At 42.5% G+C, this 16462-nt stretch overlaps 1 protein-coding gene across 1 annotated transcript in view; it reads right to left on the reverse strand.

Annotated features, from left to right (window-relative positions):
* Positions 1 to 16462, reverse strand: part of PCNX1 (pecanex 1) — a 117136-nt gene that overhangs the window by 82822 nt on the left and 17852 nt on the right. Inside the window, exons 3-6 of the mRNA XM_081315689.1 lie at positions 9144 to 9249; positions 8473 to 8518; positions 5893 to 5982; positions 2810 to 4492 (exon numbers count right to left, since the gene is read on the reverse strand). Of these exons, the coding sequence (XP_081171815.1) occupies positions 2810 to 4492; positions 5893 to 5982; positions 8473 to 8518; positions 9144 to 9249 (1925 nt within the window). The remainder of the gene's footprint in view (positions 1 to 2809; positions 4493 to 5892; positions 5983 to 8472; positions 8519 to 9143; positions 9250 to 16462) is intronic.

The raw sequence follows: 16462 nt of genomic DNA on the forward strand, positions 1-16462 counted from the left end.
AAGACCAGGAGCTGACTGTGGCTCAGACCATGAGCTTCTCCTTGCAAAGTTTAGGCTTAAACTGAAGAAAGTAGGGAAAAGCACTAGGCCACTCAGGTATGAATTAAATCATATCCCTGTTGAATATACAGTAGAGGTGACAAATAGATTTAAGGAATTAGATCTGATAGACAGAGTGCCTGAAGAACTATGGACAGAGGTTCGCGACATTGTACAACAGGTAGCAACCAAAACCATCCCAAAGAAAAAGAAATGCAAGAAAGCAAAATGGCTGTCTGAGGAAGCTTTGCAAATAGCTGAGGAAAGGAGGGAAGCGAAAGGCAAGGGAGAAAAAGAAAGATACACCCAATTGAATGCAGAATTCCAGAGAATAGCTAGAAGAGATAAGAATGCCTTCTTAAATGAACAGTGCAAAGAAATAGAAGAAAATAATAGAATAGGGAGGACCAGAGATCTTTTCAAGAAAATTGGAGAAATGAAGGGAACGTTTAATGCAAAAATGGGCACGATAAAGGACCAAAATGGCAGGGACCTAACAGAGGCAGAAGAGATTAAGAAGAGGTGGCAAAATTACACAGAAGAACTATACAAGAATGAGCTTAACGTCCCAGATAATCACAATGATGTGGTCACTGACCTCGAGCCAGACATCCTAGAATGTGAGGTGAAGTGGGCCTTAGAAAAGCTGAGCAACAACAAAGCTAGTGGAGGTGACAGTATTCCAGCTGAGCTATTCAAAATCTTAAAAGACAGTGCAGTAAAAGTGCTACACTCAATTTGCCAGCAAATTTGGAAAACTCAACAGTGGCCACAGGATTGGAAAAGATCAGTTTACATTCCAATTCCAAAGAAAGGCAGTGCCAAAGAATGTTCAAACTATCGCACCATTGCACTCATTTCTCATGCTAGTAAAGTCATGCTTAAAATCCTACAAGCTAGACTTCAGCAGTATGTGGATCGAGAACTACCAGAAGTGCAGGCAGGATTTCGAAGAGGCAGAGGAACTAGAGATCAAATTGCCAACATACGCTGGATCATGGAGAAAGCTAGGGAGTTCCAGAAAAACATCTACTTCTGCTTCATTGACTATGCTAAAGCCTTTGATTGTGTGGATCATAACAAACTGTGGCAAGTTCTTAAAGAGATGGGAGTACCAGACCATCTTATTTGTCTCTTGAGAAACCTATATGCGGATCAAGAAGCAACAGTGAGAACTGGACACGGAACCACTGATTGGTTCAAAATTGGGAAAGGAGTCCGGCAAGGCTGTATACTGTCGCCCTGCCTATTTAACTTATATGCAGAGCACATCATGAGAAAGGCAGGGCTAGATGAATCAAAAGTTGGAATTAAGATTGCCGGAAGAAATATCAACAACCTAAGATATGCAGATGATACCACTCTAATGGCAGAAAGTGAAGAAGAACTAAAGAGCCTCTTGTTGCGGGTGAAGAAGGAGAGTGCAAAACTTGGGTTGAAACTTAACATTAAGAAAACCAAGATCATGGCATCTGGCCCTCTCAATTCCTGGCAAATAGATGGGGAAGAAATGGAGGTAGTGACAGATTTTATTTTCCTGGGCTCCAAGATCACTGCAGATGGGGACTGTAGCCAAGAAATTAAAAGACGCTTGCTCCTGGGGAGGAAAGCCATGGCAAATCTAGACAGCACACTAAAAAGCAGAGACATCACCCTGTCAACAAAAGTGCGTATAGTCAAGGCTATGGTCTTCCCAGTTGCAATGTATGGCAGTGAAAGTTGGACCATAAGAAAGGCTGAGCGCCAAAGAATTGAGGCCTTTGAACTGTGGTGCTGGAGAAGACTCCTGCGAGTCCCTTGGACTGCAAGGCGATCAAACCGGTCAGTCCTAGAGGAGATCAACCCTGACTGCTCTTTAGAAGGCCAGATCCTGAAGCTAAAACTCAAGTACTTTGGCCACCTAATGAGAAGGAAGGACTCACTGGAGAAGAGCCTAATGCTGGGAAAGATCGAGGGCAATAGAAGAAGGGGACGACAGAGAATGAGGTGGCTGGATGGAGTCACTGAAGCAGTAGGCGTGAGCTTAAATGGACTCCAGAAGATGGTAGAGGACAGGAAGGCCTGGAGGAATGTTGTCCATAGGGTCGCGATGGGTCGGACACGACTTCGCAGCTAACAACAACAACCAATATGCCTGCATATACCTCATTGGGCACTTGTCAGATTACCTTTCCTGCCTGGATTTTTAAAATTAATTTTTATTTTTATTTTTATTTTTTGCTGTAATTAGCTGGCAGTTAGGCTGTAATATTGTTCTGATTTACCATAATCACAGGAATTCTTAGAAAATTAATACAATTGATAGCTTTAGCCAATTTTTTATTTGGAAGTGTGCTCACTAGATCAGAAAATAAATGGTAACCTGAAGTAGCAGGGATTATATTCTTTGGTAGCCGGGAACAACTTCACCAGTTTGTTTTTTGACCAATGGGTATTTGTAGTAAGGCCTGCCAAGGCATCCATTTTGTGAAAGGATCAATACCATATTCTCAACATTCCAATGTATCCAACCAACCTCAACAATTCTTTACAGTTGTATTTGTTCAACCTATCTCAGTTCATGCTAAGGGATCCAATATTAGTAATAGTATTCACTATTTAATGCTAACTGAACTCAGAATAGCATTAGCATAAACTGATCTCAAAATGTAAAACACCCCAAATATAGAAGACCTGCAAGAAGTTGACATTTCCTATAAGCCAATGTAGACTATGTAGAGAACAACCGCACCGATAGGCAGTGCTACATCTAAGTATTCCAATTACTTACCAATGCTTCCCTTCTCCTGATCTTCTCTTTCAGTAAACATAGCCTGGTTGGGTAAGCTATTTCTAGAGCGAGTGACTGATTCTAGTTGTGAAGCCCTTCCCAACAGAGATAGCTCATCAAGCACCTCTCCCTCTTTGGCCTCTAAGTCAGATTTAGAAGTTGTTAATTGTTTTATTGTATCTGGCATCATTAGATTTGGATCATTGAAACAGGCTACTGCACCACTATCCAAGCTTAACACCCTCGTACGACTCTTGGCACCGTTTGTACTGTGAGTCTGTCGGGTTGAATGCTTTTTAACAATTGCATCAGTGCCCAAGTGAGTTTTGTAAGAATTTTCCAAGTCTGTGCCTCTCTCTTTGGCAATATATTTTGTCTTTAGGGCGTTGAATTTTCCCTCAGGAGACTGGCATGAATGAGAAGTTGTGCTGGAAGAGCTATCACTGCTGAACTGGTGGGCTGACTGCATGCTTGAAGTTCGGCTCAAATCACTTTGATCACTTGAGTCTTCATCGTGGCAAAAACCTGTACTGTGGGGCTTGGTAGAAGATACCCCTCGGAAGGAAATATATTCTTTGTGTCGACTTGTGTCAAAACTACTAGCTCGTTTTTTCCCTGTCCTTCTCCTGCTGGATTTTTGAGCTGAAGCTGTCCGATGGATTAAGCTACATGATTTAGGTCGCACATCCCCCTCCTTCTGCTTTTCTACCATTTCCTTAAAAGTTCTCGAGTCAACCATGGAAGATTTCTCTTTATGTTCCTCTCTTTTCACAGTAGGGTTTCGGGGAGACTGTTCTGTTTGTGTTGTTAGTTCGTTAGCATGAGGATTCTTATTTGCTTCTTCTGAAGCAGAGGTACTAAGGGCCCTCTGATTGTGCATCTCCTCTGATGCATTCAGGCATTCTTCTACTTGAATGCAACTGCTGGTGTTAGTTTCAACTATAGTTCTTTCCGTACTCATCCTTTTGTTAGTAGCAATATGACAGTCACCAGAATCAACAGCAGAGGTTTTTTTCTTGCTGCTTTTTTTCTCTTCTTTAGGCGACACTTCATGCTCTGACAACATGCTTTCTATATGAGTAGAACTTGTCTGCTCACTTTTATAGCTGCTGACGGTACTGATGGTGTCACGATCAGTGCCACTACAATAACTCTCTGTTGAGCCACTACTTCTTGTACTCAGGCTTCTCAGGCTATCCACACTTTTGTCTGCTTCTAAAGATTTACTCTTGCTGCTTTTGACTAGCAGTTGTGGACTGCTACATTTTAGAATGTCATCTAGTTGAAATACACCAGAAATACATGAGTTCTCAGCTAATGATTCTTTGGATCCTGTTCGAGGCTTGCAAGCCTCTAGTTCACTGACAGTATCCAGCCCCCGCCTTTGCTGATAGAGAGGAAAGTCATTTAGTGACACATCTGGAAATGCAACTGCTGAACTGGAAGTCCTTGGCACACCTCGTGGTCTATGATCTTTCCTATAGGAGTGTGAATGCAAAGGGACAAGAGAAGCCATTTCAGTGTCACACGTATTAGACCCAGAAGGATCTAAATGCTGATTAGCAAGGCACACTTTATCAGTGCTGTCTCTTGATAACTCCTGTGCAGTTGACAATGAGGGCTGAATGGACACAAAGGAATCAACGGAGATCAGATGAAAAGTCTTCCGATCAGCTGCCAAATCTGTTTGTTTTTAAAAAAAATGAAACAAATTTAATAAGTATGCAGGCAAATGCCTATAGTAGCTTCCTTCAAATGAATGTACTTCAACAGGATATAAACAGAAATAGTATATTCACATATTACACTAAGAAGCTCCAATAAAATATCTTTTATATCTAGGTTCCTTTTTTCAGCTAACGTGTGCATACAGAATCTGCTCTAACAAAAATGACTAAAATCCACAATTCTGATCACTTTGTTAATTATTCACCATTCAGCAAATCTATGCATCAGAATATCACAGCCAACCAAAACCCTAAACAATAACGAAAACAACTATTATATGGAATTAGTGCAAGGACCAAAAAGAGGTAGAATAAGCATTTTACAATGTACAGGTAGTTCTCACTTTACAACCATTAATTCAGTGACTATTCTAAGTAGCAGTGGCTGAATGAAGGAATTTATGACCAGTCTCAAAGTTACAGTTGTTGTAGTATCCCTGCGGTCACATGATCAAATTTTGGATGTTTGGGGGCCCACCTGCAATAACCACAAAGACATTGCAAGTTCCCCCCCAATCACCTATTCTCCCCCGTCTATGCCCTTCCTGCAGCCACAGAGCCTGAGTTGCAGTGCCCAGCTTGGTGGGCATCAGTCAAAAGGGCAGAGATGGGGACATAGATGGAGGGGGGAAACGGAAGAGGCAGTCCCTTCCTTATCAAGAGCAGGAGCTGGGAAAGTAACAGGAGCTTACCCCTGTCACACAACACTCGGGTCTCGAACCTGGGTTGTCAGCTTTCCAGCTGACAAGCTCAGCATATTTGACCATCGAGCCATCGTGCCCCCATAGTTAAATAATAAAATAATGTGAATAAAAAAATCTTGTAAGAAATCAGTCTTGATAATTACAATGAGTTAATTTCTTGAAGAAGTCCAGATAACAAAAACAGGTCATTAATATTGCATGAATATTATGCTAAGTGCATTAACTCACTTGACTGCAGATCTGGAAGCATACAAAATACACCATATGGAAATGTGTGAAAATCACTTCATCGTTCGTTATAGAAAAGTCTTTTTTTAAAAAAAAAAGTTGTTTAATTCTCTTTGCAAGCTACTTTCATTAAGATTCGTATCACTAGCATATGAATCCACAAGAAAAACACTTATGACACATCTAACACCCTCTGAGGTTTGCTAGGGGAAAAAAAAGATTTTAGAATAGCAAAAGACTTCAGATGTAATCACCGTAACTTTAGACTTGATTATATAACAGATAAAATGATCACTTAATACAGCAAGCTGCAGTTAAATGACTATTATTTTGCAAATAAAGAATTAAGACAGTTATTATTTGTTTTACTAAAAACGTATTCATGGATATAACACCTAGCAGGTTGCACACAAGACATGCGTACCTTGCTCTTCGCTCCCTTCTTTACAAAGGCTAGAACTCTGGCCAAGACTCAGACTGATATCATCAGAGGTTTTTGCAGTGTCTGTATCACCTAAGTAAAAGAAATAATGTGTTAGTTCAGAAAGCATAATCCTGTACTCCTAAAAGAAAACAGAATTTAAGAAGTGTTTTTAATTCTCTAAAGGTAAAGGTAAAGGTTCCCCCACACGTGTGCTAGTCGTTTCCGACTCTAGGGGCCGGTGCTCATCTCCGTTTCAAAGCCGAAGAGCCAGCGTTTGTCCGAGGACGTCTCCATGGTCATGTGGCCGGCATGACTAGACGCCAAAGGCGCACGGAACGCTGTTACCTTCCCACCGTAGTGGTCCCTATTTTTCTACTTGCATTTTTATGTGCTTTCGAACTGCTAGGTTGGCAGAAGCTGGGACGAGTAACAGGTGCTCACTCTGTTACGCGGCACTCGGGATTCGACCCGCCAAACTGCCGACCTTCTGATCGACAGGCTCAGCGTCCTAACCCACTAGTTATAATGATCTGAATTGTACACTCTAATCTGTTAGGGCATTCCATCACTGTTGCATATTCCTGTTGTGTTGACGTAAGACTAAGAAAACCAAAAGATAATAGGGCATCTCCACCATGTTAAATTACATTATTAGTTCGTGGCTAATATGCCTGTGCAACAACAAAGCTGATGAGAGGAAAGACAACATCATGGAAGACTAAGAGAGAGTTGGCTAGTGTTATATTCGCTATTCAAGAAGCTGCAGAATATACAACAGGGAGGCCAGTTGCGTTGTGTGAGACCTCATCATACACAGGGCTGACCTTACTATTTCCAGCAAACAGCCCCAGACAATCCCTATAAGAGTATAGCATGAAAACTACTCTCATATATGATATGGTGAGGATGTACATTGCAAATGAAATCCCAAATGGTCAGTACATCTTAAAACCAAAATAAATTTCAGCCTTCTTATAGGGATGAAAGAGCACTGAATAACACCTTTAAATGCACTGTTTGCAATTATACTAATGACTTGTAATTTTTGAATCCCCTCTTCCATACAAAATCACACATACTGAGGACACAGAGCAATCAGCAGGGACTAAGGACACGTTTTAATGAAATTCCTTATATCAACAAAACAAGTTCATTCAACATTATACCCTCAAGAAGATTTGCTTCACCTTATGCATTATTTAAAGCAAAATAAACTGAAGGTCCTGACCCTATGTGAAGTGATGAAGATGGCAAATCACCAAATATCTTCTTGGTGGCCCCAAGCCCTGAAATCCTCTATACTTTCTCCTAAGTTAGGAAATGTTCCTAATTACTTGTTTTTCATAAAGTGTTAAGACTATTATTTTCTAGAGCAATGAAATGCTGATGATGGACGTTACTTCACTTTGTGGTATTAAGTATGTTTTATTTATATGATATTACTGTAAACCTCCTCAGGCTCAACTAAGTGAAATATAAAATTTATAATATCTTTGCATAAACAAACAAACAAACAAACAAACAAACAAACAGTTATATTTTCAAATGAAACACCAAAGTAACTCTAACCAAAGATTGGAACAGATTTAGTGCATCAAATAATATAAGTCAGGTCACCTGTATGGCGTGACCTGACTTATTCCAACTTTATGAACATGGAAGTTGTGATCTGAAGAAGCGCTATAGAGATTGGGTTGGTAGTTCATTTAAGTATATTTAATTTAATTAATTTTAATTTTATTATTAAATTTATATACCACCCTTTCCCAAAGGACTCAGGGCAGTTTACAGGGTATTTAAAATCAAACAGTACAAAATACAAAAGTTAAAAAACAGTTAAAAAAGATTAAATTATCCCTTAACTAAAAACCTCAGTTAAAAATTCTCAGCCTGGGCCGGAGAGCTCAAAGAGCCAGGTCTTCAGGTCCCGGCGGAATGAACGAAGGTCAGGGGCGGTCCTAAGCTCCACGGGCAGCTGGTTCCAGAGGGCAGGCACACCCACAGAGAAGGCCCTCCCCCTGGGTGTTATCCGCCGGCAATCTTTTACCGGTGGCACCCTGAGAAGACCCTCCCTGTGTGAGCGCACTGGACGAAGGGAGTTTGATGCTGGCAGGAGGTGTTCCTTGTTCCCTTAGGAAACAAGAATTATTACAGAGCTTAAGATGAAATAATATCATCTTTAATTACTGGATATATTGCCAAAGGCATGAATATGGTCTATAAATATCATTACATATAAGATAACTAGAGCTGTGAAATTTCAAACCAGTTGAAATACTTGGAAATACTTTGGAAGACATTCTAGAATACTGTAATAGGTTTCAAATCTGGAAAAAGCCTGCTATTGCAACAGGAAAACAAAGGGAAAGAATTCCTGACATATCAATTTTCTGGTTAAAAAAATAAAATTTAAATTAAAGATACTCTGTATTTTTTTTGTCAAAACTCAGGGATCAATAAGAATTTTTCCATTTCTTATATTGTGCTTTATTTTTTACCTATCAACAATGTAATGGAAACGCCTTTTAATACTAATACTTCTGCTGAAGTTATTCAAAGATGAAAAAATTAGAATGTTACCTTTAATGGTAGCTGCAGTTCCATGACGAGATAAACCTGATCCAATCTAAAATGAAAGAAATAACCTAATGAGTTGCATCAATAATTTACCTTCTTAGGCAAAATTGCGATAACTGGAGTAAATACCTGAAATCTCCTTTATTAATAGAACAGGAATAGTACTTTTAAGCTTTTTAAAAAGATTATTTTGTGAACAACAATTAATCATATAATTGCTTTTTTCTCCTAAATCATGGTGCTATTTATGCTCCTCTCATAAAATGTATTTTGCAATTTCAAATAATGTGAATAATAATACATAAATAACTGCAATTAGGAATACCTACAGATGTCCAAATACATGAACATAAAATGATTCAAAGAATCCAATCAGCCCAATGTTAAACAACTACAAAGAATAGCAACAACAATAACTATTTCATTGTCAGAATAACTTCAACAAATTATGTAAATAAAAAAAAACATTTTGGAAGAATTTAACCAGTGTATGATCTTGCAGTAAGTAGACAATAGTTTAAAATCCTGGAAGTTGACAAAAACAAACAAAGCAACAGATCCTCAATAAACTAAAAGAAATGAGGATAAAATAAAAATAAAGGGCGCTGTTATTTGGCTCATATTTCGGCTGAACTTAACTAAAAAAAAGGCACGTGTCCCCAAACAGGTCTTACCTGGTTATTTAGATCTAGGCCAGCAAAAGAATTTCGAGAACTGCATCCTACTGGAGGTGTGGCTTCTCGAATAAACTCTGACATCTCAATCCCGCCCCCTGGATCACTAAAAGATAAAGAATTTTTAATGTTTAAAGTATTACTTTAGTTATCTATGTTAAATTACACCAAAGGATATATTTGAAGCTTCTACAATTGCCAGTATTGCTAATACTCAGTTCATATACTGAAAATGCACCAAATGCAATGTTGCAATCCAAAATCTTCAATTAGCAAAATATCAAGAGTTGCTCAATATCTTCTATGTCCAAATAAGAATAAACTTTTTTTTTACATTGTTATACTATTTTGTACCCAAGTTACTCTTCATAAAAATGCCCCCAAGATGACAGAGTCTAAAAAGAGTGCAAAGGATCTGTGAATTCATGAGATTTTAAATAGATATACTAAAGAAAAGGTGTATACTAAAGCACTGTACGGTAGAGATATAAACATCCAAGATACCTTAGAAGATATTCCCTACTTACAAGAACCTCTAGTTTTAGAAGATGAAGTGAGATCAGCACTTCAGTTGGAAGGCTACAGGAACTGGTGAAATAACCCACAGCAATATGTATAACAACAGAAAAAGAATCACTAAAGGTTCTAACCAAACTGGAGAATGATACAGTGGCCAACAGACAGGAGAAGAGCCTCTTCTGCTGTGGCTCCCTCACTCTGGAACATTATGCTGTTTGAGATCCACCATCATCCTCTTGGCTTTCTGAAAAGGCCTGGCAATCGGGCTCTGCCGATGGGCTTGGGGCTCCAATAGGAGCATCCTACTCTGGAGATGGTTAATAGACTAGGAAGAAGATCCCAGTTCCACACTATTTGGTTCCCATCTTTTGTTGTTGTTAACTTTTAGTGTTTGGTGTTTTAATTCTGTTTACATAGCTGTATTTATGATGTTGTAAGCCACCCAAAGTTGCTCATCAATGAAATGGGCAGCACATAAACTTAATAAATAAAATAAAAATAAAAATACCAAAGTAGAGTTAACAGAGTACATAAACTATCATACAATGTCCTTAATTGGTAGCAAAATAATGCTTAGGAACATCCAATGCAGAGCCCTACCTGGAAAAAGAGATGTCAGCTGTTCAAACTGGCTTTAGAAAAGGTCAAGAAACCTGAGATATTATTTGCTAATGTAGGCTGGATAACTGAGAAAGCCAAAGAACACTAAAAAGAAGATACTTGCTTCACTGATTATATAGAAGCCTTTGATTGTGTTGATCATGCTCAGAAAAATGGGAATCCCAGAACATCTAACAGTTCTCATCAAAACCGTAAATACAAGTCAAGAAGCCATAGTACAGTAGAACAGTGTACTCTCCCCTTATTTATTCAACCTATACGCTGAATCTTCAGAAAAGATGTATTGGAAGATGAGGATAGGCACTTCTGGGGAAGAAATGGCAAACTGAAAATGTCTGTGCTAAAAACAGAGCAAACAAATGTGGCAGAATGAAGACCGAGGAGATCACTCCCAATATTCCAGGCAGTTGCTCCACAAGAGGAGACCACAAGTCAACAATCTCCTGGACTCACATCTCTTGCTCAAAGAGCAGGTGACAGGCATGACTAGAACATCTTTTGCACAGCTCCAATTTATGCACCAGCTACAACCTTTCCTGAATCATGACTCCCTGCACTTCGTTATTCAAGCTCTGGTCATCTCTTTGTCTGGACAACTGCAATGCACTCTACATGGGGCTTACCCTTGAAATCCATTTGGAAGCTTCAGCTGGTGCAAAGCGTGCCTGGCTGAGGAATTCTGGGAGTTGAAGTCCACAAGTCATAAAAGGGCCAAGTTTGAAGACCCCTGGTTTATGGCCACCTACTCATTCACAGTGACTCTATGTGGCTTACAAGCAGTAAAAACACAGTATAGAAAATAAAAAACAAATGAAGCTCCTGCAGGAGAGGTAACATATGTGCGCACCTAGGTATGCCCAAAACCATGCAGGTCACTGCATACTGAACCAACTGCAGCTTCCAGTTGCTTTTCAAGGGCAGCCCTATAACCCATGTAGAGTGCATTGCAACAGTCAAGATGGGAGGTAACTAGGGCATAAGTGACTGTGGGTAGGGATTGTTGATCCAAGAAATAGCATAACTGGTGCACTACCTGCAGGTGTGCAAAGGCTCTCCTGGCCATAACTGCCACATCCTCCTCGAGCAGGATTGTGAATCCAGGAGAATTCCTAGATTACACATTGGGTGTGTTTGGGGCAGTGCCATCCCATCCAAGACCAAAGGTAGCAATTTTCTGTGGACCAAAGAACCCCAAACCCAGAGCCACTCAATCTTCCCAGGGTTCAGTTTCAGCCCATTGCTTCCCATCCAGCCCCTAAGAGTCTCTAACCACAGTGTGTATCATCAGCATATTGATGATATCTTGCTCCATGGTGACGGATGATCTCACCCAGCGGCTTTAAGGTATTGGTTATGACCTTCAAAGCCCTTAAAATTTTGTCTTTATTTTTGCAATCACATCATCCTGCTGACTCATTATCAGTAGCATTCAACTACTACTCCAAAGTCTTTTTCTCAAGTACTGTACTGCACTATTGCTAAGCCAAACAAACTGTGTGCTATATTGCTGCAATTGATTTTTGCTTTTCAGATGTACAACTTCGCTATTTACTGTATTCAATTCATTCCATTACTTTCAGTTCGTTTCTCTAACCTATCAAGATGGTTGTTGGTTATTAGCTATCCCACGCATTTGCTATCATCTGCACTAATGAATACATAAGAACAGAAGACTGAACCATATGGCTCTGTTTGATACTCTTCTCCTGTTGATGATGAATCCTTCATGATACGATTTTTTTGAGCCAGCTATGTACCCACTTAACTGTCAAGCCTTGGAATCCACCAATCAAAATCTCATGGGTACTTTAAAGCAGCCTCTGAGTAGGCATTAATGTTCCTAGGACTACTAACGTCCTCTGTATCCTCAGCAGGAAATCAGTTGCTGGGACTGAGAGGAATAAAAAAGTAAAAAGTTTCCCACACACTCACTACAGGCACTTTTTGTGGCAAAAGTCATTCATGTTGAAAAATGAACTAACCTGTTTGAAAAGGGACGTTGTCTTACCTGAATGCCTTTTCTCAGCATGACGATGAAGAATCCACAATAGATGGGCTAATCCTTGTCTTCCTGCCCAGAGACCAAGTCAATCAACCCTTTGCCACGCCTCTTCCCTTGGGCTAGGATACCCATTCTTGACGAAGGCGTAGCCGTTGATGACCTTACAATGTAGTGGCTCAAAGAAAAAAGTCCCCTAACACAGGACCTGACGGACCTAAACAGGGGGGGGGGGAGTGGATTCTCCATTGTCATGCTGAGAAAAGGCATTCAGGTAACACAACGCCCCTTCTCCAGCATGACCAATGGAGAATCCACAATAGATGGGACATACCAAAGCCTCACTGTTCCTGTGGGTGGGAAGTAGTCTGGGCCTGTGTCCCACTATCTGGTACTACTCTCTGGAGAACTCTCCTACCAAACGAGGCATCTGCTGAGGCAAATCGATCTAATTTATAATGCCTCACAAAAGGTGAAGGTGACGACCACGTTGCTGCCCTACAAATTTCCTCAATAGACGCTTGCGTCACCCACGCCACTGAGGTCGCCACACTGCAAGTTGAGTGGGTGGTGATCCGACTAGGAACTGGCGAGGAGTATGTCTGATACGCCTCTGTTATACATGCCCTAATCCATCTGCCAATGGTAGAGGCAGACACCTTCTGGCCCATTGAAGAGGGTTGGAATGAAACGAAGAGGGCCTCAGATTTGCGGAAGGGAGTAGTTTGCTTAATGTAGTGATGTAAGGCTCTGCGGACGTCCAGGGTGTGCCATTTACGTTCCAAGTTGTGAGACGGCTGAGGGCAAAATTCTGGCAGCACAACTTCCTGCGTCCTGTGAAACAAGGAATTGACCTTGGGAACAAAAGAGGGATCCAACCGCAGGACCACCCTGTCCATGTGAAAGATACATAAGTCGTTTCTGATAGACAGGGCTGCCAGTTCAGAGATATACCTAGCTGATGTGACAGCCACTAGGAAGGCCATCTTAAGCGTCAGGAACCTCAGGGAACAGGTTCTGACGGGCTCAAAGGGAAAAGAAGTGAGAGCCTGTAGGACCTTGGACAGATCCCAAGAGGGATATCTGTGAACCACGGGCGACCTGATGTTGGTTGCTCCCTTAACAAAGGAGCGCACCATGGAATGCTGAGCCAAGGGCTCTGAATTGCCATATGTAAGCACCGTGGACAGAACAGCCACTTGTCTGCGGATCGTATTGGGCGAAAAGCCCTTCCTGAGTCCCTCCATCAGATAGTCCAAAATCTTTGGGATGGTGATCAACCCTGGGATTAGTTGTTGCTTTCTACACCAGGTGCAGAAATTTTTTCACGTGGAATCATAAATCCTGTTAGTAGAAGGTCTCCGTGAAGCCTGCATCACAGTAATGACGTCTGATGAGTAGGACTCCTGCGACACAAGTCGTCGTTCAAATGCCAGGCAAATGGCACTGGGGCTCTGGGTGTTGTAGAATCCCCTGGCTGAGAGATATTTGGTCTGGAGGAATCCTCCACGGAGGAGAGATTGAGAGGCCCATAAGGTCGGCAAACCACGGCCGTCTTGGCCAGTGTGAAGCAACTAGTATTACCTCTGCTTGTTCCTGCAGTATCTTTCAGATAACTGCCTGGATCAGGGGGAAAGAAGGAAAGCAACAGCAGGCCTCCGGGCTACGGGCTGCAGAGAGCATCTGCTCTTTCCGCCCCTGGAGACAAGAACTGGGAGAAGAACCTCGGGAGCTGGGAATTTGCTGGAGTAGCAAATAAGTCCAGCACTGGATGACCCAACCTCTCCAATATGTTTTTGAAGATATCTGGATGCAGGCACCACTTGGAGTGATCCACTGTCACCCTGCTCAAGAAATTCGCCTGCTGATTCGCCTGTCCTGAGATATGCTCGACTTTGAGGGAGGAGAGGTTGGTCTCTGCCCAGGTTCCCAACAACTGAGCCTCGGCCATAAGGGACCTGGAATGGGTACCCCCTTGCCGGTTTATGTGGGCTTTCGCTGCCACATTGTCTGTGAGGACTAGAACATGTTGTCTCGCTACTGTGCAGTGGAAATGGCGTAGAGCCAGATGTATAGCTCTGAGCTCCAACCAATTTATGTTTTGCTGCAGATCTGACTGGGACCACCGGCCCTGAGCCAACTGTGATTGTAGGTGTGCTCTCCAGCTGAACAGGCTGGTGTCTGAAGTCAGGATGAGCCTGATGGGTTCCTTGAACAAGGTCCCCTTGGCTATCGCTGGGGAAATCCACCACTGGAGGGATGTTAGGGTCCGTGATGGACTTACACCCTCTGGTTGGAAGAACTGGTGCCCAGTCTCTAGAACAGAAGAAGGAACCATTGCAAGGTCCTGGAGTGTAGTCTGCCCCAAGGTACTATTGCTATGCAGGAAATAATCTTGCCCTAAAGTTGGGAAAGCAACGCCAGGACGACTACACGTTCCCTTTGGACCTGGAGAACCAGGGACCGGATTCTGTCGTGACGTTCCTGAGAGAGGTAAACCTCACATTTCCTTGTATCTATTACCGCCCTCAAGTGAAGAGGCGGGTGGAGGGAACTGTCTGGCTCTTCTTGGAATTTACAGAAAACCTGTGGTCTTGAAGGGTTTTGACAGCCAAATCCAGGTCTGAATGAGCCAACTGAACCGAGAAGGATTGAATGAGGATGCTGTCCAGATAACACTGGATATGCACCAGAACGGATCTCAAATGTGCAGCTATTGCTGCCAGGACCTTTGTGAACACCCTGGGAGCTGATGATAGACCGAAGGGTAGGGCCCTGTACTGAAAATGGCGCCCTGCATAGCAGAACCTGAGGAATTTTTGGTGACCGGGGAGGATGGGAATGTGTAAATATGCCTTCATGAGATTAATGGATGTCAGGAGGTCTCCCTTCCTGATGCCAGCCAATATGGATTGGAGGGTTTGCATCTTGAACCTCCTATGTGCCAAGTGTGTGTTTAACTTCTTTAAATCAAGGATTGCCCTCCATCCTCCTGAGGTCTTGGGAACTACGAACAGAATGGAATAGAACTCCCGTCCCTTTTGCCCCGCTGGTACCGGCTCTATGGCCCAGATGTCCAGAAAATGTTGGATAGCCTCCTTCATGAGGCCTTTTTTGACCGGAGTTTTGGCCAATGGGAAGAAATGTCTTGGGGGGATTGGATATGAATTCCAGAGACAGGCCAAATCTGATGGTGTTGAGGACCCAGATGTCCATGGTGGTGGTCTCCCATATGTGTGTGAAGAGGGCCAACCTGCCACCTATGGGAGAGCCCTTCTTGTGGTCACTTAAACCACCAGGACAGCCTGTCATGCCTCAAAAAGGCCTCTTGGTCTGAAATTGCTGTCTAGGCCTGTCCCTATTGCTGGAATTGTCAATTTGACGTTTTGGCCTGTGAGGAAAAGGACAGGAGGACTGGCCAAACATGGACCCGGGCCAGATCAAAAGGAGTGCCCACGGGTGTAGGGGGTAATCCTCCTATCCACTCTTCTGAAAAGGTGGGAGATTACCTTGCGTTTCTCCTGCTTTCCGTCAGATAAGGATTCAGCGTCTCACCGAATAGCTGTCTACCGTAGTACGGAGCAGCCACTAAATGCCACTTGCACCAGATATCAGCCCGCCAATGTTTAAGCCACAAGAGTCTGTGAGCGGTGACATTGGATGCCATGGATCAAGACAAAAATCTGGCAGCACGTAGTGACGCGTCCGCCGTGTATTCTGAAGCAACCACTAACTTGCTCAAATCGTGGTGTATTCGTACCTCCTCCGGTGGGATTCTAGCCTGCAGTTGGCAGAGCCAGAGAATGGAAGATCTGGCAAAAAAGGAGGCGGAAGTAGCTGCTCTTATGGTCCATGCTGCAGCCTGGTGAGTTCTGCGGAAGGTAAGCTCTGATTTCTTGTCTTCCGCCTTCAGAGCCTCTGCCATATCTCCTGATACCATGGAGGAAGAGAACAATGGCATTAAGGGTTCATCCACAACAGGAACATCTAACACCGCTGAAACTGTGGGATGCATGTTAAACAGCCTCTTATGTGTTCCCCCCAGTGCGGGGAAGGTGCCTAGTGTCCCCCATTGACCCTGTATTGTGTCCAGGAATAGGGGGGGGACAGGGAATGTGTTGTTGGGTAAAGGTGGGTTGTGAAAACACCGTACTGGTGTCTTGGCTAGTGGAGGGCTCTT

Source organism: Vipera berus (assembly GCF_964194415.1).
Source record: "Vipera berus genome assembly, chromosome: 1".
Lineage (NCBI taxonomy): Eukaryota > Metazoa > Chordata > Lepidosauria > Squamata > Viperidae > Vipera > Vipera berus.